We start from the raw sequence: 27,739 nt of genomic DNA, 5'->3' as shown, positions 1-27,739 counted from the left end.
GGGGACCTACTCCTTCCAGTTAATCTCCCTGTGAATGACCTTATTTTCTTGCTAGAAAGAATTAGAGCCTTTTTATAACATACACAGTTGTGAATAAAAAGGCAGAACGGTTTGAAGGAATACAAGCTCTGCTCAGAAATCATAATTTGTTAAGATTTCCTTTATATCAGCAAGCACTTGATCAGAGAATTACATGTATGACTACAGTTGCCACTGTGAAAATGAGTGTTTGGGAAGGAAGGAGAATGGGGAGGGAGCAAAGAAAGAAGAAGAAGAAGAGATAATTAGCATTATTTCAGTTTTTCTCATTTCTTCACAATTGCAAGACTATCTTTGAATAAATCTCATGGGCAGGTCAGAGCAACAGGCCACATCACTCAAGGCAATATAACTCTTGCACACACATTGGTCACCATTTAAAAACTATCAAGATGTACTTAAGTGCATATTAAGGGACAGGCAAAGCTCAGGGCATGTACCTGAAGCAAAACACTTCAGGGTAGCTGCATCCAAATGAGTGGGCCTTTCAAAAAATACAGATTCTGATTTGTTGCTAGTTCACCCATTTGTATGGGTCTTCATCAAGTGAAAACCAGAACAGAGGTTTATTAAAAAAAAAAGAACACAAACACACAGACCCCCATCCCCAAATATACCTGGGGTTAAGCTGAACCTACAGTCTTGCCCTGAAAATACCAAATGCCTAACCGCTGGGTTTTTTTGAAGATTCTGATTTGCTGCTAATTTTATTCATTCCCTCTCAAGCTTCAAGTTTTCAACAGCAAAACTCTAAGGTACTCTTCCATCTCACCTCCCAGTTCCCTCTGACTTAAAAAATAACCATCCATGTCTTTAATGACCAAGATCTACCTGCTGCTGTGAGTCAGCAAAACCATCTCTGCAGATTTTGTTGCCATGTTCTTGCACATGTGTTCCAGGTAGCTCAGAAGACCACAGAATCACAGAACGTTAGAGATTGAAAGGGACTTCAAAAGCTCATCCAGTGCAATCCCCCTGCCGGAGCAGGAACACCCAGATGAGGTTACACAGGAAGGTGTCCAGGCGGGTTGGAATGTCTCCAGAGTAGGAGACTCCACAACCTCCCTGGGCAGCCTGTGCCAGTGTTCTATCACCCTCACTGAGAAGTTCCTTCTCAAATATAAGTGGAACCTCTTGTGTTCCAGTTTGAACCCATTACCCTTGTCCTATCATTGGTTGTCACCAAGAAGAGCCTGGCTCCATCCTCCTGACACTCACCCTTCATATATCTGTAAACACTAATGAGGTCACCCCTCAGTCTCCTCTTCTCCAAGCACCAGAGCCTCAGCTCCCTCAGCCTTTCCTCACACGGGAGATGCTGCACTCCCTTCAGCATCTTTGTTACCCTGCGTTGGACTCTCTCCAGCAGTTCCCTGTCCTTCTGGAACTGAGGGGCCACAACTGGACACAATATTCCAGATGTGGTCTCACCAGGGTGGAGTAGAGTGCAAGGGATCAGGAGAACCTCTCTCGACCTACTGACCACCCCCCTTCTAATACACCCCAGGATGCCATTGGCCTTCCTGGCAACAAGGGCCCAGTGCTGGCTCAAGGTCATCCTGCTGTCCACCAGGACCCCCAGGTCCCTTTCCTCTACGCTGCTCTCTAATAGGTCATTCCCCAGCTTCTACTGGAACCTGGGCTTGTTCCTACCCACATGCAAGACTCTACACTTGCATTTGTTATATTTCATTACATTTTTCCCCACCCAACTCTCCAGCCTGTCCAGGTCTCTGGATGGCAGCACAGCCTTCTGGCGTGTCAGCCACTCCTCCCAGCTTCGTGTCATCAGCAAACTTGCTGACAGTCACTCTATTCCCTCGTCCAAATCATTGATGAATATATTGAATAATATAGGCCCCAGTACCGACCCTTGGGGCACTGCACTAGATACAGGCCTCCAACTGGACTCTACCCCATTGACCACGACTCTCTGGCTTCTTCCCTTCAGCCAGTTCGCAGTCCATCTCACTACCCGGTCATCCAGACCACACTCCCTCAGTTTAGCTGTGAGGATACTGTTGGAGACTGTGTCAAATGCCTTACTCAAGTCAAGGCAGATCATGTCCACCGCTCTGCCATCATCCATTCATCTTGTTATTGCCACCAGGTCATAATCTCCTGCCCTAACACAGGTTTCTGACTCCTCCTGCTTACTCCCCATGCTGCACGCATTGGTGTGCAGGCATTTCAGAGAGTGAGCTGAGCACACCGAACTCACCCCAGGGGTATGGGAGGCCTCCCAGCCTTCAGGAACTCTAGAGTGCTGCCCTACTCATGCAAGCCCAGCTACAACCCCATCCCCCTTCGAGTCCACCTGAGATATTAAAGTCTGCAGAATATTAGAGATTCATTTGTTGACTTAAGCAGCATTTTTATGTCACCAGGAATCTTCACGAGCCAAATATAAAGATTCTGGGATAAAAATATTTGATTAAAAATTACTTGCGTTATTTTTTCTCTGTTACATGCCTGTACTGCCTAAGAATCTACTGATATTTATCATCACCAAATGTTCCACATTTCAATATTTAAAGCAACATTGCTAACAAAGTAACAGAACACAGAGTAATAAGCTCTAGATCCCTTGCATTACATAAAACAGCCACCCAGAAGAATGCTGTAGAAGCCTACGGAGGCCTTGCTACATCCAGAGGGTTGTTTCTGCATTTCATTACTTTTTACATAAGCGTGTCTCATGTCTAGAGAATTTTTACCAAGGTTTCTGGGCTTCCTTGTCTCAACCACCATGAAATTAGTCATTTAATGTTTGTCAAGTGCTTTGAAGATGAAAAACAACGGAAAACTGCAAGGAATTGTTTGAACGTCACAGCAAATTTCAATTTCTTTTTCTCAATACAATATGTTGCTATTAATTCATAAAACTGAATGGGTTCTGTCTTGTAGACGATTTTAAATCCTAAAAATGTCCACATTTGTCACCATCTTTTCATTAATTTTGATTTTTTTTTCCTTATGAACAACTGTACGAATTAATGATTTTTCAACATTCTTCTGGTGAAAAATATTATGAACAACTACTCTGCAAATACATTAAATTAGGAAAAGAACAGTTAGGCAACACATGTTCTATTGGGAAAGACGATTAAGCATTGAAACAGTCAGATAAGAAGACAAAACCAAACAACCAACCAACACAAAATTAAGGCTAGCTCAGTTCTCTCCCAGGTGATGATTCAGGAACACACTGTGAAATTTGTATAGCTTGACCACTTAAAATGGATAGTTCATTTCTAATGTAGCATATTACTAAAGCATTGTGACATTCTCCTAGGCTGGTTTTATAGACAAAGTACTTTCAGGACCAGGAAAAGAAAAACCTGAAGGCTGGAGCTTGTGCTTACTTGCAGTATACACAAAAGTATATTTTGTTGCTTCCCATTTTGCTTAAGAAACCACGTGAAAACACAGAGATTGGAGCCATCACAGCCTACCAACATAAAACAAAGGCCTGGCAACAGAGCTAGATTATGTCAAGAATGCCTATTTGTAGCTGGCCACTCTTGCTCGCCAAAGCAGCAGGTATACCTGTTCTTTGATCTCTTGCAGTTTTCGGCTTTGCTCTCTGATATCGTGAAGTAGCTGTAGTGCCTTATCATCTTCCTGAGACACCTCCATCCGTGCCTGCTCCAGGCTTCGCTTTAAGCTCTGCAGAAAGCAAAATGTTCAATACATAGTCTTTGGTTTTTCAGATGGCTGGATAATAAAGACCTTTAGCTACACAAATGCCTCCTTGATTGCAGTGAGGCAGCCAAAAAAACATTTAAAGAAACACAACCAAAAAAAACCACACCAAGGCAGCAATGATGGAAGCCTAAAGAAATTCATGGCCAGTGCCTTCTATCTGGATGGAAGCAGCCCATTTTACAAACTGTTTACTACATATAAATCTTAGTTCAAATCTCTACTTCCTCACATCAGCTTTAGAGACAAAAACCAAACAGAGATCACAAAAGGCATCCATTATTGACAGCATTTATCTATATTTTATCTAACACTATTAATTCACAACCTAGATACAATCCTTCAACTTCATGTTACTAACAAGCCTATTCATTTTTCTTGTTGCTGTTGAGTTAAATCCTTTAATCATCAATAAACTTCTGCAAAGAACAGAAGCACTGCTTCAGTATCTCACCACATACCTTACCTGCAGATTTTGAGAGACCAGTGGTCCTGCTATCAACTGTGTATTATTCTTTAACAGAGAGATACACACTGAATTTTATTTATTTGCCCAGTAGCATTTGGCATAGGAAAATCACTCGGCCCCAGATAGGCTTCCCAACAAACAAACGCATCAGAAATGCTTTTCAATTCTCTGAAATCATCTGAATTTTTGTTCTTGGGACAAGAGAGGAAATAGAATATTATATCCAACTGAAAATACAGAGACCATTAACTGTAATGAAAATATCCTCACTGGAATCTTGCCAGGACAACTGGGCAGACATTCCAGCTCCCATGAAAAATGCCAAACGATCTTTGAAGACACAGTTTTAGGGCCTCATCTTCACATTCTATCTGAAAAATAGCAGCTGTCCTAACATCATCCCTGACATGATGCTGGGGAACTGGATCAGCCTGAACCCAGAACACTACAGATGGAGGCAACACCATTGTTTCCTAATCCTGAAGACTTCTGTCTAGGTACTGATTAGGCTCCATTCTCTTCTGGCTAAGAAACCTGCAAGAAGTCAAACCCAAGCATGTTCTAGCACAGCCAAGACAAACATCACAAATAGTTTAAGCAAGACCAGGACAGTAACTATTTCTGTGTGTTCAAGAAACAAAGTTTGAACAAAACTATCAATCAAGCCTCTGCAAACAATTCAGGGCTTCATATTCAACAGAGACCCTCTCACATATTATTTTCTCTCCATCAAATACCCCACTGAAACCGTGATGGAAGAGAAAGGCAAAGACCACCAGATTTGTGGCCTTCAGAGCTGAAAGGGCTGGTGTAAGGGCTCACACTGCATTCTGTGATATAGGTGGCCAGGTCCTGCTCCAGGAGGGATCGCTGGGTCTCAGAGGCTTTCAGTTCCACCTCCTTTTGGCTAAGTACAGCCTCCACCTCTGACACTCTCCGGTGCAACCGCGTCATTTCCTGCTCCATCTGCAATAAATATTAAGAGGTTATAAAGGGGGCTTCAAAAGCTTTGTTAACTGCTACTTTCAGAGCTCTGTTTGTAAGGAATATGTCTCCAAGAGACTTCTAGCTATATTTTTCCAAATGGTGTTTAAATTCCGATACCATTGTCTCTGCTCCAGGAATGCACAGTTCTTCTTAAGGACAAGTAGTAAGTCTAAGTCACCCCATTCATTCAAGCTGCTTGCTCATATTCAGTCATTCTTCGAACCCCAGTTAGCAAAGAAGACACAATCATTTTTCACCTGACTTGCAGAGATGGGTCACTTTAACCTTATCCCAAATCCATGCTGGACCAGAAGATGGTTTTCCCCCATCTCCTTGTCAGGAGCAAATGGTCAAATCCAGAACAGAGCAGGGAGACAAGTAATCGAACTCTCATAAAAGTCTCAAACAGTAAGTTTTAAAAGACTCCACCGGGTTCCTTTTATTGGAGCACGGCAACTGTTATAAGATGTTCACCATAACCAGTGATGTGACAACAGTTATGTAAGTAGAAGCTGACGAGTTAGGAAGAGAACCTCAGAATAGTGCTGCTGCAACTGTGCGTATGATGAAGAGGCACGGCCTGCAGGAAGAAGCAGTCGTCTCTGTCACGCTGAGAAAAGGACTGTTTAAAATCCAGAGCCGCTTCTTGTTAAGATAAAAGTATCTAGAGCAACAGCGTGGCCTAAATTCATCTCCCTTTGTACTGGAGAGGAAGCCACCTCAGTGAAGGAAAAGCACTTTGCCCACCACGAGTCTGGAAGATCAGCAGCATCTGACAGATCCCTGGACACAGAGCGGTTGCAGATTCCTGGAGCAATGGAGATGGCCAATTGCATAAATAAATACCTTGTGACACTTGTCCTGGGCGTCTTGGAGTTCTTTGCTCTTGAGAAGAAGTTTCTTTTCCATGGAGCTGACCTTGGCTGGAGAATCCACACTTGAAAAAACAGATCTAAAAGAGCAAAGCCAAACAGCATGTGAATGTAGGCAAAAAGTACTGAAATCTGCATTTATGCAACCTTGGTAAAGTCATTGGGTACTTACACCAGGATAAAAGAAAGATGCAGCAATCACAGTCTAACAGCCATCATTTCAGATCAAACAAGCCATAAGACCCAATGACAGTATATCATTATTAAATAATCCATGCGTACTTCTAGTTACAATGTTAATATTTTCGATCAGTGACTTTCACGTCACAGTGCAAAACAGTAAATCACAGCAACATTTTCGCATAACTTATATGAATTTGTAAGTGTAACAAAAACAAAGTGTCAAGTCAACATAACCATTTGGACAGAAAAAATGTGCAGAGAATTGCTTTTTATTTTGTGCTTTATTTTTAAACAGGTTTTTAAATTATCATCAAAGTACAAAAGCCCTAAAAACTTTAACATGTCATTATCTGCACCACAGGAGGAATAATTTCATATTCTTAGTTACCTTCTGTGAATCAAAATTGAACTGAAACTTTCCTAACCCAGTTCATACGATCCCTACAAACCCAATCAATAGCAATGTGATTAGTCACACTGCAGAACTTCTGAGTTCCACTTATAAGTAATTTCTTTCGTGAGACACAACCTAACTGTACTATTCAAAACAATCTGACTCCAGAAACCCGAGGAAAATATTTACGTGTTCTTAAGCTTTCTAATTGCGGCTCAACATTTAAGAATTTTACTATTTCTCTTACTTTCAATTCATTCTAGAAAAGGATAGGAAGCCACTCAATGTTTTGGAGCATATTTTTAGTGCTCTGCAGTCTTACAGATGTAATTTGCAACCAGAAAATTAAGTACACATATCAAAACATGATTTGAAAAATCACATTCTCCCTCACTGAAAATGATTCAAACTAGACATTTAAGCAGTTAATGATGGAACCAATGTTAACTGATAGATGAAAATGCAGAAGTACAATGGAAGTGCTAATAAAAGATCACACGCTCTGCCCACACGGTGCTTTGTGCTTCTCCTGGCCACAGCTTGGTGTGCAGCCAGTTATCCCCAGCGAGCAACGCGCTTTGAGCAGCGCTCTGCACACAGCCACACACCCACACACAGCAGCACAGCAAAGTTTCCTTCCACCACCACCATTTTCTGAGAAAAACCTACTCCTTAATCCAAACAGATATGCAGGATAGTCACGAAAAAAAAAGATACATGGATTTTCATGAAAATGCTGCAGCAACATCTTTGTATCAACACACATCTTCAGTACCACCACCTTAGGCAGTGGCTGGGAAACACTGGTTTGATATTAGCAAACAAACATCACAACATCCACCCAATCTGCCTTGAAAGGTCAAATATTAATGTTTCTTCAGAAATCTGATGTGGAAAAACTTAAAAGAAAGAATCCTGCATGTCAACAATGCAGATATCATCAGGACTTCGCCAAACCCAAAGGTTAAAAGTGGATGCTTTTGTAACGCGTTCCTTTAGTCCCGCTCCAATCCGATCCATCAGATTATCATACTTAAAAATCAATTTATAAAGCGTGTCTATACTCCTACAGAGAAAAGGCAACCATCTGAGAAAGATGAATATTAAATCCCAGAACAGCTGGGTGTACAAACAAGGCTAAAAATGAATAGTTGAGAAAAGTAGTCTAAAAATACAAATTAAAGCTCAATTTAACTAAAAAAGACACTAAGGAATCTGCTTTAAAACGTTAATCAAAGATATGTAAATAGCTGCAAATGTGTACTGAGACAAGTCTGAAAATCTTTTTACAATAAAAATTTAGCTTTACAGGTCTGAACCATATTGGCTAAAGCAATTTTTTTTTAATTAGTTTTGGCATTAGCTATCACTTTATTTTTTTCAAATCTGAGACATTACCTAAGAAAACTATACCCAGTTCTCGCAGACTTGGTTTTATTTGCTGCTTCTGCTTCACCTCCCTAAGTGGGCTAATTTTATTTGTTATCCTTGCTTATTTTATTTGCCATTAATAGAATCAGAGCCTAATATTCCAGGCACCATTTTACATTTCAGAAACTTCTCCTGGCAAGCCACCTTGAAGCATCCATAGGGACTGCAACACAGAAGCAAGAGGATGGATTGAGGCAAGAAGATGCAGAGCTCTGTGAAGACAAGTTGGGCTGGGACAAGACAGGGCCCAGGGGACTCGCTTGAGCCAAGCTGGAATTTCATCAGGTGGCTGTAGAGGGAGCTGCTCCTCAGGGCTGGTGGCAGCTTGGTAAGGAAAGAGAAGGCTACAAACTCCAACTACAGTGATTCTTCCCCATCCCTATCCAAAGAGAGGAAGAAATTCCTTAAAAATCTATGTTCTGGTGACATGAGTATTTTCCTGTCATAGAAACAGTGCATCTTATCACCAAGTGAAAGCGGACAGTTCTGAAGAGACGTCTTTTCCCAGTAATTCCTTCCTGTGTACAAATTACATTAGAACAACTTCATGAGCATCCATCCAACCTTCAAAGTATCACAATGGGAGCAGACAGAGGAAATCAAGAGAAATGGAATACTGACTAATCTAATAAGCCTTGTCATGGTGAGATGAGCTCTCAACACAGCATGACAAGGTGGAAAATATTCACATTGCTGGGGCACTTACTTTCTTTCTCAGTCAACATCATCTCAGAAAGAAAACACATCCAATCCAACATCAAAAGCCATGCTGCAAAGCTATCATTCAGGTTGGTACCATCTCAGAATATTTCATTTAATTAACTGCTACATCTGGATCAATTCTCCCAGCACAACAGAGCAGTTTCTTCTGCTGCTGCCTCCGAGGTGTGAAAAAAAAAAGATTAACAAAAGGTAACCAGTGCACATCAACAACAAAATTGCAACAAAAGATTAAAAAACCATATAGTCAAGTCTACAATACCAAGCGCTGATAGCACTAGCTGTGCCAATTGACTTTCACAAGAAGCACTGTCTGCACGACTGAAAAACAAGTGAACTTAGAGTTGACTGTCTAGTGGTTTCCCAGCTACACCAGCAATGGCCCCAACCAGCAGAACTGTCAGAAACGGTGCTGGTTGTGAAAAGCTCCTTCAGTCTTAACATGGCTGAGATGAAGAAGAAAAAAGTATCAGTACAGGAAAAGCTGTAAGATAATTCTGGCTTATCAAACTTGTATCTTAACCTCTCCTGTGTATCACACCTCATACCTTCCTTTATCCTTTTATGGCACAAGCTCCCAGCTCACCTGTGCTGCTTCCTTCTCACGACGATTGACACCATCTGTCCTAATCCTGGCCCCCACACAACATGCCTATAATCTCATCCCCCGTCCCTCATGCTCTATTCTTTTTAGCATTATACTCATCTGTACCTTCCGCCCCCTCGTAAATGTTTGCTCAGGCTTAAAAAAACCCAACCAAAAACAAACAGTGATACCATCAATCTGTGAATAGAGCTAGCTGAAGCAAAGCATATTTTTGGTACGCTCATCCTGTGCTTCCTCTTTCATCTATCTTTGGTGAAAGAGTTTGCCAGAACCCGACAAACTGTTGGAAGGAATCAGTAGTCCTTCTTTTTGGAAGAATGGCCCATTTTAACTCTCAGTATTTTATAATGACAATTGTGAATCCATATCAAATTTTAAAACCCAGGGAAAAAAAAAAAAAAAAGACTTGAAAAATACCACTTCTTGGGAACTTACAGAAAAGATTTGGACCATCTACCAAAGCCTCACAGACCACAGTTCAAGAATTACTAGGATTACATTTCTCATATTCTGATAGATAATTAAAAACATAAAGCCCTATATCAGCAACTGAGATGAGGTACTAGTCCCACTGTCAGCCTCACCTGTCAATATGTCTCTAGGTTCTGGTTTAGCAAGTATTTTGTATTATCCTAAGTTTTGTATCATAAGTAGTCAAGCCCATTTAGCTCCTTACTCCAGTCTCAGAAAAGACAGAGGCAGGCAAACATTTACATCACAAACTATTTTTTAATTAAGTATTTACTTTTTTAGTATGTATTTTGGTATATGTGGTTAGCCCTGGATTTATAATGTATTTATGTTATGCCTTAGGCCTTCTGCTAGTCATATGCAAAGGACAAGAACAATTTTCTCTCACCACTTGATGCTTATTTCTGGGATCTCAGGATTTTTCTCACTTGTTCTAGGCACTGGAGATCAGCCATAGGCAGGAAGCAAGGTGGGGCTGGCTTTTAATGGAATTAAACCCTCACTCGCCTGTTATCTTGTCACAGCTGCACGCTCACAGCCAAACAAGGAGTCAGATTTGCAGCCAGACAGGCATTTCTCCTCCAAATGGAGAATTCAGAGGCCATGACGGGAGAAGGAGTTAGCTGGTCCTTCTCTGCAGCTTGATCCCAGTTCTTGGAATTGCATAGGAGATTCATTTAACAAACACTTTGCTAGTACAGGAACCTATGACATAAGCAATGCCCTTGATTTCTCCTGATTGCTTCCCATGTTGTCATTGCTATGCCTTCTACTCTTTCATTAAATCTTACATTTGTCATAGAGTCACAAGTTTTTCCCAAAACTCATAGTATGGGGAAAGGTACAGAACATTTTTTCAATGGACCCTTCTATGCTACACACTGACTATATAATTTCTGGCAACAGGTCTAAGTGATGTAGGTGAACCCTTCTAACCCTAAGTGGTTGGGAGAAAGAGGAGAATGGAAAACAGAACTTCTTTTATCCTCCTTCTGTCCAGTATTTTTTGAACTGCCTTTTCTCTGAAGTATTTAAAATTCCTAGCTCAGCTATGGCTTCTTCCTGACCAGTGAATAAGGGCAAGAGTGTAACCCTGAACTTCATAGCTCGACAGCCTTCAAATTAAAAGCAATTAAAGTTTGCAGGGCCCTATTAATGGCACTCTGCAGTCGCCTGGCCTAACTAGGAGCAGCACTAGAGGCGTTAGAGCTGCGTGCTGCAGACCCAGGCAAACAGCTCTGCATCACTTAGCAACCGCAAGGGTTACACTGGCAGGGGGAAGATTTAAGAAGAAAAATTCTGAACTGATAAACTTGATGACTTAGGACCTTCCAGAGAAGACATCCCAAGATTCACAACAGATAAGCCGATCTCCCCATTTACTCTTCTCTTCCCCATCTAGAATTTTATATTCAAGCTCATGTGGTCAGAAACAGTACTTTATTTCCTCAGGTAAAACATACACCACACAATATTTTGTAAGTAATAAGTTATCTTTATGACTCAGTGTTGCAGTGATATTGAGAATAAGCTAGTCACTGCATTATTTAAATACAGATATTTTCAAGTCTCCCTATACTCTTTGCCATATTTAAATCACCTTCTTAGAACAAAATGCAAGTATTTACTGCTAAAAACAAAGAGCATTTATCGATATCTCGTTCAAAAAAAGAAACCACTAAGTTCTATGAAAATTATGTGGGGGAAAATTAAGTACATTATATCTTTTTGTTCCAACTCGGGAAAAAACAGGCCATACCAAGCTTATATTTTACTTCAGTCAAAAATTCTCCAGAGCACATCAATCTCTATATTCTTTTGCTATACCCCTTTTCATCTACTACCAAAATTCAAATATAACCTCAATATGCATTTTTGGTAGTAGTTCCACGAAGCAAGCATATCAATCAATCTGCTATATCTATATTACTTTTCACCCTTCAGCCTCCAGCACAGTTACAACACTGTTCATGAGACTTTACCTCACACTCCTCTTCAGTTCTAGTCCTGGGCCCCGATTACATATACATTTTTACCACACATATATGGTCACTGTTGAGCCTTTTCTGATTGCTACATGAATGGTCACGTAGCCTTGATAGACGGCTTGCAGTTCCCCAGTCAGAAGAGATAATACCCTAACTTATTTCACTTCTAAAATAAGATAGATTTTAACCACAGGTATCTACAGATATTACATTCCATTTTTCTAATTCTACTGACAATATAAGATCATTTCACCAAAAGAATACTTTTTTGGTTGTCTCTCTTCCTTCCTCTTTTTGCTGAGGAGGGACAGTCAAATATTCCTTTTTATCACTGGCATAAGCATCCTATAACCTTGATTCACGGTGTGGGCAAGATCAAAGATGTCAACAGTGTTACCAGATTTGGTCACACACTTACCGCAGAGCAACTATCACAACCAATATGACAAGAAAATGAAAACTTCATTAAGACAGATTGACAACGAAGTCCCCTAAGGGAACTAACGAGCAGCAATGAACGATGGTTGACACGAAAACACAGCGTCTCAGTGCATTGAGTCACTAAGGCAGCTAAAGCCATTGCATTCCGGGGAGGCCTCACGATACTGAGGTAAGGACTTCTCAACTTAACGTACTGCACTGAGACTTTTCCAATAGCTCTGTCATCAGGAACTAACCATCCACCACACCAAATGGTTTATACCACACTGTTTATACTCTTTTTTCTCTAACTCCATTCTCTTGGAAAGCATATTTCATTTCAACTGAAAACCATTTTTTCTAGATCTTTACCTCCCTCCACGAGCACATACCCTGCATACTTCATCCGAATCTCCAATCTCCTAACACAATACAGCAGCCTTCATATTGAACTTGACCCAACACCACAGTCAGCTGCCGTGAAGCTCCTTCTCTTGTTCACTGACCCATCACTGCACATTCCCAGATTCGCGGAGTTCTGTTTCTGTGGATCACCGATTCAGCCCTACACATCTCCAGCACTTGATGCCCACTCTCTGACCCCATAAAATAACAACCCCTCTTTTCCATCTCTGGACTCCTCAGTATTCTCCTCCTTTCAGGGATCTGCAATATCAGAAATGCAATCACCTACTGCTCCCTGGTTAACAGCAGCAACTAATTCAAAGTATTTGAACAACAATTTTTAAAATAACTGGTTTAGAATCAATCTTTCCATACCCTTCCCTCCCCCTCATCCCAGAAATAACCACAGAACGGTAGGACATGCACAAGCTACAGCAGCAACAGATAAAGCCAGAATCTGGCAGTTTCCCTAAAGCAGAGGCCAGTTAAAACAGCTTTTCCCCACACACACACCATTCTCACTGTAACAAACCTTCGCATTTTTCCAATAGCCCTATCCACCTAAGCAATAATTCCTACTTACTCTGATCTGAGGATCCCCAATGCCTTGATGAATGAAAACCCCACAAACGGCAAATCTTCACCCGAGAAGCCTGCTGGGTTCAACTGGCACGTAGAGGATAAAACCCGCGAATTCTTCTCTGGTTCATCAAAATTTGAGGTGTCATCATCAGACTTGAGAGTAGGAACGAAGGGGGGAGGAGCTGGTGATAAAAGCAAGAAGAAAAGACAAAATTCAGCTACAGTTCACTCTGCAACAGTCCCACTCATTCAGTGCTTGCAATGGCACTGCAGCTCCTGCTTTTAATCTTGCTAACACAAGCAGACTGAGCTGCTGCTCTCAAATCGTATTACAGCAACAAGAGATTAACCCTTAAGCTACCAACATGGCTACCACTCTGCGGGCAGAACGTCTCCCACACTGATTCAACTGACTTTTAGGGTTGGGGATTTGGGATTGTTGTTTTTTGGGGCTTTTTTCAGGGTGTTTTTTTAATAACACATACATTGAATCAAATCAAAGCATCAGGCTGAGAAAATCATTGCTGTAATATAAAGTAATTCAATTCCGATTCATCTAGAAAATGTCTCCAACCTATCCAGTCAGTGACACTACATGGGAATGTAGCCTGATCCCTTGCTAGGGGATATATCTGCCCTTTAATCCTATCAAGAATCTTGCCAGCATGGGCTTATAATCAACAACAAACTGGTACTTCTCCTATAAGATTCTAATAAACTACAGCTACTAGACACTAACGGGTCTTTAGGAAGGGAGGAAAGACCAGTAAGATTGTATTTATCTAAAAGAGCTTGCTCAAGATCTGGAACTCTTGTTGGGACACCACTGCAGTCTGGCTCTGATACAATTAGCTCTGAAGAGAGGTATAAATAGCAGGAATTACAGTGTATTTCTTACTGTAATTTCTAAGTTGGTACCACTTAACTTGTTAAGCAGTTGTTTAATTTCGGCTGATTTTCTCGTGTTTGCTTCAGTTTAATTAACCAACAGAACAAAAGAGCAAGTTCTTCTCAATGATGTGCAGCACCCGAGCTACCTGCTGGCTTGGCTACGTGTGTGAAAGAAATGAATGCAAAAACCTGCTGTGAAATTCCTGCCTCATTCAATCGCGCTTTCTACAGGGTTTTTTTTTATTTATTTCATCACTTGGGTCCTCACTCACTGCAAATCTACTGATCTCTTTTTTGCTCTATAACAGAGCCAGCTCTTCAGTCATCAACTCGATCCCAGCCCGTTGTGACGAGCTGATGAAGGGCAGTGTGCTAAAACCGTTACCATGGATCCAGCGGAGATCTCCTGGAGCTGGAGGGCTGATGAGAACCGAAGAACCGGGAACCAGCATCGCAACCCCTGCAGTGCAGGCTCCCTGCTCCTCACTCCCTGCACGCTCCGCTTTAACCCCACCTGGCCGCAGTCGTGACAGATGCTGATGCTTTTCTGACCGACACGGGTGGAATGAGTCAGGGCTGGGGCTTGTTGGCTCCCTCTAGGTTGCCAGAGCCTTTCACAGCCCGCGTTTTAACTCTTCCTTCTCTAGACAAACATACGCTTCAACTACCCACCAGACCAGCATTAATAGGCAAAAAAAAAGTGAAAAAATTGTCTGTATAAACTGCCAAATCACAACAAGACACGCAGACTTTGTTAGCAGCTCCCCGAGGAGCCATTCTGACGCTGCTCCCAAGCAAGGGAGTGAGGAGAAATTTTATGAAGCAAATAGGATGCTGCTCACGTACAGTAGCTCCAAGTACATTAGAATGAGATGAATGAGGAAAATACACAAATTAAACAGTTTCTGTAGTAAGCAGTTTTAGTTACTGGCTCCAGAACATTTCAATTTTCTGTCAATATCATGAATTTATTAATTTCTGCTATTTTATTGGCTATAATATCAGTTTAGATCTGATATAATGCTGGCATTTATGTACTGTAACCATAATTTTGGAGTACAGATTGTTAATAAAGATCTGTATTTTTTAAAAAATTCACTTAATGTCAGGATAACATGTAGCTACTCTTTCATATGTTCTTCATGACTAAAAACAGAAGCAACAGAAAACAGTTTGTAAGTATATCATCTTTAAGACAAATAACAAGCCCAAAGTTACAGTTAATTCATAGCAGAGTAGCATAAGTTCAGAAATTAACATTCTTTCATTTAGAACCTCTGCTGAAAGAACTTGCACATCTTCTCACAGGAAGGGGTTGCTGTGGGGTTTTTAACATTGTCTTTGAAGACAGATATTGTCTATGAGGTTAAGTAATAGAGAAAACAGCCAACTATTCACTTCATCTGGGGAAGTCTAGAATCTTTCTTAAAGAGGTAGCAAAAAACAACATAGCTTCCTTTTTATAATGGTATAGCAATGCTGTTACATACTCCTCATCTTTGAAAGAGAGGTCTAGTGCCTTCCTTCTCACCAGAAATCAGCCCAGAAGATCTTCAGAGTCATCGTCAAGCCCTTGCAATTAGAAAGAAAGCCTTTTCTCTTACCAACAATAAGAATTGCTAGTCAAATCGCACACAGAAGACAAAATATAATTGAAATATGCCCAAGATCAGCATGCACATAAAAAGATGAAAAGCACTCAATAGGGGAACAATGGATGGAAAATGATAAAACTGAATTTGAGACGGAGCAAAGCTCTGGGGCTGGTGGGAGACTAGTTTAAAGAGCACCATGTTCTACACTACGATTTCCTCTGATGTTTAATAAAATAGATGAACAAAGAGAAATTGTCAACACTAGATTAAAAGAATAATGAAAACATCTTTTGCCCTCTATTTTGCATTCAGTAAAAATCCATGACTAACAGTCCAAAAACTCCGCAACTTTGCAGTACAACCTTGCTACGGTATTTGTACCAAGAAAAAGTAGCAACTAAAAAGACAATTTTTAAAAAGTCATGCAACAAAACCACCTCTCAACGTTAAGGAATTCTGAACTGTCCACAGTGACTGGAAGTGAGAAGCAGAACTTCTTCAGAAGTTTCACGACACTGGAAAAGACTCAGAGGTAAGAGGGACTATCTTTATGGAAAACAAAAAAAATAGTTAGATCCGATCTGATTCTGTAAACTATTTGGTAGCTTCTTCACAGTCCTTAATTCCTAAGACTAAAGATTCCTTTGTCTGATGCCCAACATATCTACAGAATAAACAGCAGTCTTGTAAAAACGAGCTAAGATAGACAAGCAATATGTGGGTCACATAGTGACATAATCTCTGCTTAATTATTTCTTGCTTAAAATCAAAGGGCTGTCACACAACTATAGTCTTTTCAGAACAAGATGAAGATCAGTGAATGTACATACATTGATGTGCTTATCAGTTGCTTCTTTAAAGGGAAGAATCCTTTAGCAGAGGTCAAGATAAGCCTCTGAGAACTAAATGTTAAAACCAGCCTGTGACAAGGTGAAAAATTCACACTTTTTCAGGCTCACCCAAAAGGGAGGCAAAACTATTATTCAAAAAGACATTAAATTCATTGCTTCGACTCATACAAACTGGTTGGCTATAAAGTCCTCTTTTTGTCTCTGATACGTTACAAGTGAACGTATGTGTTCTGGTTACCATTTAAAGTATTCTATCTTGTAGAGAGCTGTATGTTTTAAAAAAGCCAGTTGCTTGCCTAGATACCTCCCCACTTGTGGAAGGATGTAACCCTCTTCCATCTGTTCCAAAGGATGGCTTTCAGAGGAAAAGGGGGTGTTGTAGGTTGCTAAGTTTAAAAAAATAAAAAAGAAGAAAAAACCAAAACCACCGCACATCTACTGCAGCACTTTAATCAGTTTATCATTCAGATTAGATAAAATGTCTTTTATGGAAAGCTTTAAAACAAAACAAAACACAACACCAAAAACAGACAAACCAACTGTGCACTAGTGTGTGTATTTCTGATGAGTTCAAGGAACGTTGCCTTGATCGGGTCTTTCAAGCCTTTCAAAATATTTTCATACAAATTCAGAAGAGAGAGACTTCATTTCCCCTGGGGCAGTGAAAGACACAACGGAAATAGGAAATTTAAAGGAAATACAGAATGTTTCTTAAGAATAAAAATGTGTTTTTTCTTGATCTCCAAGGTGCTTGCTGAGGAAAAGTACCCACCCAGCCTTTTAAAGCAGGTTGGGCATTACTCTTCTTCAGGCTTTAACAGGCCTAAAGTAAAGTGTTATGGAAGAAAAGCAGAAAATAGAAACTCCAAGGGATGTAATTTAAGGGTGTTTTCTCTAGGACTGCTTAAAAAAAAGGCATTATACTAGTTCTAACCAATCTCTACAATATTATCTTTTCTGTTCTGTCAAGACAACAATCCAACACATACCTGGACAAGCTGGAGAGTTGGGTGGGGAAAATGTAACGCAATATAACAAGGGCAAGTGTAGAGTTTTGAATCTGGGCAGGAACAACCCCAGGTTCCAGTAGAAGTTGGGGAATGACCTATTAGAGAGCAGCGTAGCGGAAAGGGACCTGGGGGTCCTGGTGGACAGCAGGATGACCGTGAGCCAGCACTGGGCCCTTGTTGCCAAGAAGGCCAATGGTACCTGGGGTGGATTAGAAGCGGGGTGGTCAGTAGGTCGAGAGAGGTTCTCCTGGCCCTCTACTCTGCCCTGGTGAGACCACATCTGGAATATCGTGTCCAGTTCTGGGCCCCTCAGCTGCAGAAGGACAGGGAACTGCTGGAGAGAGTCCAGCGCAGGGCAACAAAGATGATGAAGGGAGTGGAGCATCTCCCATATGAAGGAAGGCTGAGGGAGCTGGGTCTCTTGAGCTTGGAGAAGAGGAGACTGAGGGGTGACCTCATTAGTGTTTACAGATATATAAAGGGTGAGTGTCAGGAGGATGGAGCCAGGCTCTTCTGGGTGACAACCAATGACAGGACAAGGGGTAATGGGTTCAAACTGGAACACAAAAGGTTCCACTTAAATTTGAGAAGAAACTTCTTCTCACTGAGGGTGACAGAACACTGGACCAGGCTGCCCCGGGAGGTTGTGGAGTCTCCTTCTCTGCAGACATTCCAACCCGCCTGGACACCTTCCTGTGTAACCTCATCTGGGTGTTCCTGCTCCGGTGAGGGGATTGGACTGGATGAGCTTTTCAGGTCCCTTCCAATCCCTGACCTTCTGGGATTCTGTGATTCATTAAATAGCAGAAAACAACAAATACAGAGAGCATATATATAAATATATGCTCTTATATATATATATAAAAATATGTTTCAGCACAATACTCCAAGGAAGGGGAAAATTACCTGTGGAGACAGATTCAGTTAAACCTGACCCTAGGTTTAATGGTTGGATTCTGTTCCTGTAACTCAAGAGCTGATTCAGATGCTACTTGAACCCAAGGAAGTCGGGAGCTTTTGGAGAGGCAACTATCTTTTGGGAAGGGGTTTACTGAAAAGTCAAGTGTTTCATAGGTTACCACAACAACAAAACGTTAACACTGAAGAAACCCTTAATGACACATTCTTAACCAAAACTGGCAAATTAAGAATAGTTATCCTGGAGCTCCCAGCATGGTAACTTAGCTACCTGCAAGGCAAGGGTACCAATTTTTTCCCTACCTTTCTCAGTCTGAAACAGAAACATCATTGCTTTTATAGACTAGAGGAAAGTCTGACTGTGCCGACACAGAATTTATTTAACAATCATAGAATCATTTAGGTTGAAAAAGACCTTTAAGATCGAGTCCAACATTCCAAACCCCCAAAATTTTTGACCAGGTTAACTTGAGGGAGTGAGATTCTTTAATCTAAATCTAAATCCTGTGACTTATTCCAGCACTCACTGGTTTCCTAATTTTCTCAGGCTGCCATTGCTCCAGTTAAACATCACTATCAGCAGAGGTCAAGATGAGAAAGAAACCTTTAGCGTTTAGATAGCCCAGGCCAAACCCAACAAGGGTTTTGAATCGAATGACAGCAATGCTGTCCTGAATAAAGCAGCAAATGGAGAACCACTGCAGAGAGCAAAGCAATAGGTGATACATTGAATCTGCTTCTAAAAGCAGGAAGACTGCTGTGTTTTGTGCTAGTTACAGGGGAGGTTTATGATGTATGAGACATAACAATGAAGTCAGGGGTCAAAACTGCATGAATTTTCACAGTAGGCGGGTCCGGATATTACAGGGAATGATGCAATCCACTGGCCAGCTGCAGGCAGAAACGGGAGTTTTAAAATCCCAAATGATTATTTCAACATTCTAACGACATCAGGGCCGCCCACCAGCTTGCCCATCAGCGTCACCACTGGCACGTGAAATGCCAAAACACTCAAGTTGTGCAGTTGTATGAATACTGGATAGACAATTGCCAAGGAAACACCAGAGCATATGCTCACATGTCATTTTTTCCCAGATCTGAGATAACACGAGGCAAATGCAACGCAAACAATTCAGAAATGGAAACTGGTGGCTTAGGTCGGGCTCTGGGGAAGGAAGGCAGAGTGAGCTGAAGTCTGGGAAATGTATGCTGAAATGATAAAGCAGACTCAATGCCCAATGGCTCTCAAAGGGCAGAAACAAGGGAATTTTGCAGAACAGCAGCTCCACAAGTTTGAAATTAATGAATCAACGGAAAAGCGAGTAAACATTCTGTGGAGCTGACAGCTGAAGTGCTGCGATAGTCATCAAAAGTAGAAGCACTGGCTTGGCAATTTATCATGGAAAATGGAGCACAATCATTGCTCTTACAGCAGATTTGATAAAGAATAGAAGGCAGACATGTTCCTTGCCCAGATAATCTTACAGTCCAAATAATTCAAAATACTATCCAACACAAGTCAGGCACTCATACACAGATCGCTGATGATCAAGGAAATATTTGCTTTTGCCATGGAGCTGGTGCCTCAGTACTTCCAAATTCTAAATTTCATTGCTTCCATGGTACTATAAACAATTTTCTGCATAGAAAAGTATCTGCTTCACTGATTTTATTCTATTCCTAGTGGAATGAACAGATTTTTGACAGAAAAATTAGTCATATATTAGCCACATAAACTTTGAGGAAAAACTCCAATGCCCCTACGACCGCTGACATTTTATCACCTACGGGAACTAAAAAAAACATGTTGAAACCTTAAAATGAGGTTGGATCACAAGCAATGAAAGAGAGAGAGCTGAAGATCGAATCAAAAATATTGAGATGAAGTCAAACTTAAGCAAATCGAGGTAGAAAAGGCCTGAAAGAACATCCTGATGCGTTTTAATCTAAGGAAGGAAATGAAAAGGACCATTTTGGTTTTTCACTCTAGTGCCTGCAATAATAGACCAATTGCATCAGAAATTCATATAGAAGCATATTAAACTTCATCTTCCCTTACAATTTTCACCTGTGAGATGTTAGCATATCCTATTCAAAAACCAAAATGAATTGTTTTGTTAAAAACACCTGCTGCAGGACACAGTCCTGCTTCATTATGAATAATTATTCAGGTCAAACACACTTAAATACTCACATTGCACAAATTTTCATGTTACTCAATGAAAGAGGAATTGCTTATAAATACAGTATTAAATCTACTTACAGTTACGGATATTATTCCAGTCAATGTTAGAAAAGAAAGGATGGCAGCAGAGTCCCTCATAACCCAGCCTTTCCTTCTGCCCACACAGCAGGCTCTGGATCAGATCAAGAAATTCACCACTAACCTTCACATCCTCTGGGAACTTCAGAAATCTCTGCATTAGAAAGAAAAGGGTTTCAGTTAGTAGGAAAACAGTCCCAGAACAGTAAGATTAAGTTCCATTATTCTGCAATATGTCAGGCACAAAGGCTAAATATTTACAGCATACAAATAAAAGTATTGTGCGTTTTTCCCAAGTAGGATTTATGGGTATTTACTGCAGTAAAGATAACACAGGAACAACCGCTCCCGACCAGACAAATGGCAGTCCCAGATCACCATCTTCTGCTGAACCACGGCAAATGGCACAAACAAATAGAAGAGTAAAACAAGACATTCTCCCAAACTTCCAAAGATTCGTGGTTTGGGATTTTCTGAACCAGGGATGATGTCTTCATATTTGACAGGTATCAATGGATTCTTCTTCTATCAATTTTTCTAGTCACTCCTTGAACACATATAAACATTCAGTAGCTGCAAGCTTGCGGCAAAGAGCTTCCCAGCATATGCTCAGAATGTGCTATATCAAGTATTCTTTTTTGTTTGTAAGGCAGTTACTGCTGGCTACTTTCATCTAATGCACCTAATTCCCGTATTAGAAGAGATAATAGGCAACCATTATTTTTTCACTTCCTCCCAGCTACACAATTTTTTCTCTTTCCTACTAAATCCTACCGTCCTACATGCTACTTTTTGGACTGTTACTATGAATTAAACTAAGATTTGCATGGAATATAGTATCAAGATACTGTTCTTGAGCCCATCGCTGGGTAAAGTTGAGATACTTTTCCCTTCAGATGCATTAGTTTAAATTTATTGACACTAAATTTCAGATGATGTGTTAATCATGCAGACACACGACATCCCGAAGTCTTTCTACAGATCTTCATTGCTAGCCCTTGCCTTTACTATCCAGAAACAGTTAGATTCAGAAGCTTTATCAATCCACAATTCATCCTTTCAATCCTTTTTCTGGATTATTTTAAAAATGCTGCAATTACAGTTGCCTAAGATGGACAGCTACATCTTTTTTAATTCATGCACTGCAAATAGTTATTTTTAGACACCTGTTACAAAAAATAAGATCTACAATACAGAGACATATATAAAAAATGTAAGCATATATGCTTACTATTTTATGAACATGACAAATGAAGAAACATCCCTAAGCTTGTTTTCTCAACTGTAAAAACATAGTCTTTAGTTAGAGCCGTTTCACTCAAGGCCATGGAAGGAGTTCTCTCTACCTGAAAGTTCATGATGTTATTGAAAGTTTTAACTGAAGTTCCTTCAGTGAACGGAGATCTTCCGTAAATCATTTCATACGCAATGACTCCTAGGGACCACCAGTCGCATTCTGGACCATATGAAGCTTTGCCATCCCCATTCAAGCCCGTTAGCATTTCTGGTGCCATGTAGTCAGGTGTGCCAACAGGTAGCTTGGCGTTCACCTACAAGCAAAGATACACCAAGTGATGTGACAGCACTTTCTGCTCATTGTGGTCTTGGTACAACAACAAATCTTTTTTCTTCTTTTTCTTTTTTTAAATGAGACACAACTTTTAGCCCTCCAAGCTAATTTTAAGTAATTTTAAGAAGGCTGTTAACCAAAAAAAGTACAAGGTTAAGGGAACTGCTGATAAACAAACAGAAAGCAAGCTATTTGGTATAGAAAGCGTCAAATAATCAGAGTGAACAGTTGCTAGGAAGTACAAACAGCTGACGTAGAAAAGCAGCATCCTAAAAAGCACAGGGTTACTAAACACGGGTGTTTTCAGCAGTACACATACTCTAGCACTGCTGTTTCAACTCGTATTAACAGCGACATCATCGCTGAAATTTCAAAACCAGTCCCATTCAGACATAAATATTCCCTGCCCTCATTCCACGCTGTGTCACCCCTGCCTGTCTACCTTATATTCATGATCAGCGAAGTACTAGTATTCCAATTTCTGGAGTGCTTAAAAAAGGTAATTCAGGAGTCCAAACTGCAATCATTTTTGCACCAAGTGGTATAAAGAATAAAATAAAGCAGCAGGCAGACTAACACAGAAACCTGAAGATGACTGAAAAGATAATGTGGAAAAAAAATGTAAAGGAAAAAGGCGATGCAGAGGAGGACCGAAAAGGGAAGAATAGGGAAAACAAAAAATTAAGAGTCACAATACTAAGAAAATGCTACCAAAAAATCATAAAACAAGACAGGAATCTGGTGTAGAATTTCATATTCTCACTTAGATACATTTTAATTTCAACTTATCAACTGAAATTGTATGCAGCTACCTAAATTTACAAGCAATTTATTAAAAAAGTCAACCACTTCACAGCTTTGAATATAGTGATTTCTGCTGAGTAAAGCCCAGAACGCTGGAATGTGACTCATTTCAGTCAAGAACTCCCCAGTCTTCAAAGCTTTGCCACCTGAGTTACAACAAGCACAATTTTCAGTCCAATTATGAACAATTATAAATCCATATCCTTCCTTAAGCACATCACTGAGCAGTTGTAAGAACCTCTAGAAGTATGATTTTGTATTGCAGTGCAGCACCATGAAAAAGCAGACTTGCCTTTACCTTACTTGTGTTTTAAAAATTTAATAAACAAATATATATCTACTGAGAGCTGCAAAAGATACTCAAGCTTATGTTTGAAAAGCCATTCATAAATGGAAAAAGATCATTGTGAATAGATTCCATATTGGACAAGAAAGGCAGAAAAACAAGGTGTAATCAAGGAATAGATATCAGGTTAATTTCCCTTTTTGACTGGACTATCCAAACAAGCCATAGACAAAGTGTAAATCCACATTATTACCATTCTGTTTACTGTCATTTTGGCAGCTGACCCAAAGTCCACGAGCTTAATGTGTCCTGTCCGGTCAATAAGAACATTCTCTGGTTTGATATCTCTGTAAGCAAGAAGAGAGCAATCAATAACCTTTCTAAACCGTTCCCCACTGCCACATCAAGCTAACAGGACACCCTTTCCAGCTACACGCAACCATGCGCTCAGTTGCATAAAACCTCAGCAAGGGAGAGTCTTATTTCACAGAATCACAGAAGGTCAGGGATTGGAAGGGACCTGAAAAGCTCATCCAGTCCCATCCCCCTGCCAGAGCAGGAACACCCAGATGAGGTTACACAGGAAGGCGTCCAGACGGGTTTTGAATGTCTCCAGAGTAGGAGACTCCACAACCTCCCTGGGCAGCCTGATCCAGTGTCTGTCACCCTCACTGAGAAGAAGTTTCTTCTCAAATTTAAGTGGAACCTTTTGTGTTCCAGTTTGAACCCATTACCCCTTGTCCTGTCATTGGTTGTCACCCAGAAGAGCCTGGCTCCATCCTCCTGACACTCACCCTTTATACATCTGTAAACACTAATGAGGTCACCCCTCAGTCTCCTCTTCTCCAAGCTCCAGAGCCCCAGCTCCCTCAGCCTTTCCTCACACGGGAGATGCTCCACTCCATCATCTTTGTTGCCCTGTGCTGGACTCTCTCCAGCAGCTCTCTGTACTTCTGGAACTGAGTGGCTCAGAACTGGACACAATATTCCAGATGTGGTCTCACCAGGGCAGAGTAGAGGGTCAGGAGAACCTCTCTGACCTACTAACCACCCCCGTTCTAATCCACCCCAGAAGCCATTGGCCTTCCTGGCCACAAGGGCCCAGTGCTGGCTCATGGTCATCCTGCTGTCCACCAGGACCCCCAGGTACCTTTCCCCTACGCTGCTCTCTAATAGGTCATTCCCCAACTTATACTGGAACCTGGGCTTGTTCCTACCCAGATGCAAGACTCTACGCTTGCCCTTGTTATATTGCATTAAATTTTTCCCTGCCCAACTCTCCAGCCTGTCCAGGTCTCTGGATGGCAGCACAACCTTCTGGCGTGTCAGCCACTCCTCCCAGCTTCGTGTCATCAGCAAACTTGCTGACAGTCACTCTATTCCCTCATCCAAATCATTGATGAACATATTGAATAATATAGGCCCCAGTACTGACCCCTGAGGCACTGTACTAGATACAGGCCTTCAACTGGACTCTACCCCATTGACCACGACTCTCTGGCTTCTTCCCTTCAGCCAGTTTGCAATCCACCTCACTACCCGGTCACCCAGACCACACTCCCTCCGTTTAGCTGTGAGGATGCTGTGGGAGACTATGTCAAATGCCTTACTCAAGTCACGGTAGATCACGTCCACCGCTCGGCCATCATCCATCCATCTTGTTATGTCCTCATGAAAGTCAATGAGGTTGGTCAAGCACGACTTTCCCTTGGTGAAGCCATATTGACTGCCCCTAATGTCCCTCTTATCTCTGATATGCCTTGAGATGGCACCAAGGAGTTGTTGTTCCATCAATTTCCCAGGGATGGAGGTGAGGCTGACTGGTTTATAATTACCCGGGTCCTCCTTCTTGCCCTTTTTGAAGACTGGAGTAACATTTGCTTTCCTCCAGTCCTCAGGCACCTCTCCCGTTTCCCAAGACTTGGTAAAGATGATGGAGAGCAGTCCAGCAATGACCTCAGCCAGCTCCCTCAGCACCCGCAGGTGCATCCCATCCAGACCCATGGATTTATGGATGTCCAGAGTGCCTAACTGCTCCCTAACCCAGTCCTCATCAACCGAGGAAAACTCCTCCATTGTCCTGCCTTCCTCTGGGGCCTCAGAGGTACAGGGCTCCTCAGGACAGCCTCCGGCAGAGTAGACAGAGACAAAGAAGGCATTCAGTAACTCTGCCTTCTCTGTATCTTCTGTCACCAGGGCACCCACCTCGTTCATCAGAGGGCCTACATTGCCTCTGGTGTTAGTTTTATCTGCCACATACTGGAAAAGCTCTTTCTGTTGTCCTTGACCCCTCTTGCCTGGTTTAATTCTAAGGAGGCCTTAGCTTTCCTAGTTGCCTCCCTACACCCTCTGACAACAGCCTTATATTCTCCCCAAGTGGCCAGACCCTCCTTCCATGAGCTATAAACTCTCCTCTTCCACTTGAGCATCCCCAGCAGTTCCCTGTTTAACCACGCAGGTCTCCTGGCTCCCTTCCTTGATTTCCTGCATGTCGGGATGCTCTGATCTTGAGCCCGGTAGAAACAGTCCCTGAACACTAACCAACTATCTTGGGCCCCTTTACCTTCAAGCAGCCTTGCCTGTGGGGTTTCCCCCAGCAATTGCCTGAAAAGGCCAAAGTTTGCCTTGCTGAATCCAGGGTTGCAATTCTGCTTGCTACCCTGCTCCTGCCACATGAGATCCCAAACTCCACCATCTCATGATTGCTGCAACCAAGGCAGCCCTCAACCTTTACCGCTTCAACCAGACCCTCCTTGTTAGTGAGGATGAGGTCCAGCAGTGCATCTCTTCTAGTCGGCTCCTCCACCCTTTGCATCAGAAAGTTATCGTCAGGGCACTGGAGGAACCTCCTGGACTGTGGCTGCCGGCCGAGTCGTCCTTCCAACAAACATCAGGGAAGTTAAAATCCCCCATCACAACCAGGGCCTGTGATTGTGAGGCTGCTCTCAGCTCCCTGTAGAGGCCTCGTCAACTTCCTCACCCTGATCTGGTGGCCAATAATAGACGCCCACAATAGTATGGTGGCCTATAATGGACGCCCACCCTTGCCAGCCTGCCCCTTGACTTTCACCCATAGACTCTCAAGTTGCTCCTCATCCATGCCTGGACAATACTCAAGACATTGTAGTTGCTCTCTCACATAAAGAGCAACTCCATCACCACGCTTGGCTGGCCTGTCTTTCCTGAAAAGGGCATAGCCATCCATGACCACATTCCAGTCACGTGTGCTGTCCCACCATGTCTCCGTAATTGCCACCAGGTCATAATCTCCTGCCCTAACACAGGTTTCTAACTCCTCCAACTGGTGTTCTGTTTCCAAGCAAATTTAAAAGTAGCAAAGTTCTCCTTATTTCATGCAAAGTTAATAATTATCAAGAGAAGATGGAAAGAGAAGGTAGTTTTGCACCTTGAATACATTGTAACCGAGTTTCATCTAAGTATTATGTAGCTTTCTTCCCAAATTTCCTCACATCTGTTCATCTTTCAAATCCAGACAGCTACCCTGCATTAGAAAGCCACAGCCTATGCTCTAAGTGCAGCCACTGCAGCTACTTGGAACATAAAATACTTCATAACATTTCCAAAGCCTCAGAATAGAACAAATTTATTAAGCGCCAATTATTTTAAAATACACACAGTAACAGCCTTAAAGCCTTGATCTGATCTTTAGAAAACTCTGTGATATTTAACTACTCTATTATCCTATACTGCCCTGGTCACCAATCAGCACACAAGAAGTTTTAACAATAGCACTAGTTTCCTGTACTATTTGGCACTAAAAGCAACAATCTCTGAAAAATATTTTAATTTTGTATAGCACGATATTAAGGCTTATTTTTACTAAGCCTCCATAAAGTATATGTAACAATCCTTTCTTGATATTAGTTTGAACTTTACATCAAAGCTAATGCCTTTAGCTACAATTATAGTTGGAGTCTGATTAATATTCTAATTTTCTCTTTTGATACAGCATACGAAATATGGTCCTGAAAGAGAACAGAATATAAAACAACAAGAACGCATCATTCCAGAACACTTTTTCTGGGGCAATACTGATCAAATATTATCTGCAATGCAAGCAATCTTTACCTACCGGTGTACGTAACCCATCTGATGGACACTGTGAATGGCTAAAACCAATTCTGCAAGATAAAACCGCACCATACTCTCGTCTAGTTGGTCCTCATATCGGTTTAAGAGTGACAGTAAGTCCCCTCCAGGCTGATACTCCATTACCTACATAAAATGTTAAAGGAACATATATAGTTCATATATTAC

At 41.5% G+C, this 27,739-nt stretch overlaps 1 protein-coding gene across 8 annotated transcripts in view; it reads right to left on the bottom strand.

The window, feature by feature from the left end:
- Positions 1 to 27,739, bottom strand: part of CIT (citron rho-interacting serine/threonine kinase) — a 75,326-nt gene that overhangs the window by 43,177 nt on the left and 4,410 nt on the right. For all 8 annotated transcript variants that reach the window (XM_082066634.1, XM_082066637.1, XM_082066638.1 and 5 more), the window contains exons 6-13: positions 27,555 to 27,697; positions 23,715 to 23,808; positions 22,148 to 22,351; positions 20,802 to 20,955; positions 13,275 to 13,455; positions 6,047 to 6,152; positions 5,036 to 5,179; positions 3,589 to 3,708 (exon numbers count right to left, since the gene is read on the bottom strand). In XM_082066634.1, coding sequence (XP_081922760.1) covers positions 3,589 to 3,708; positions 5,036 to 5,179; positions 6,047 to 6,152; positions 13,275 to 13,455; positions 20,802 to 20,955; positions 22,148 to 22,351; positions 23,715 to 23,808; positions 27,555 to 27,697 — 1,146 coding nt within the window. The remainder of the gene's footprint in view (positions 1 to 3,588; positions 3,709 to 5,035; positions 5,180 to 6,046; positions 6,153 to 13,274; positions 13,456 to 20,801; positions 20,956 to 22,147; positions 22,352 to 23,714; positions 23,809 to 27,554; positions 27,698 to 27,739) is intronic.

This window comes from Streptopelia decaocto, assembly GCF_964273445.1.
Source record: "Streptopelia decaocto genome assembly, chromosome: 15".
NCBI lineage: Eukaryota > Metazoa > Chordata > Aves > Columbiformes > Columbidae > Streptopelia > Streptopelia decaocto.
The sequence above is the reverse complement of the archived record's forward strand: the minus strand, read 5'-3'. Positions and strand labels throughout refer to the sequence as shown.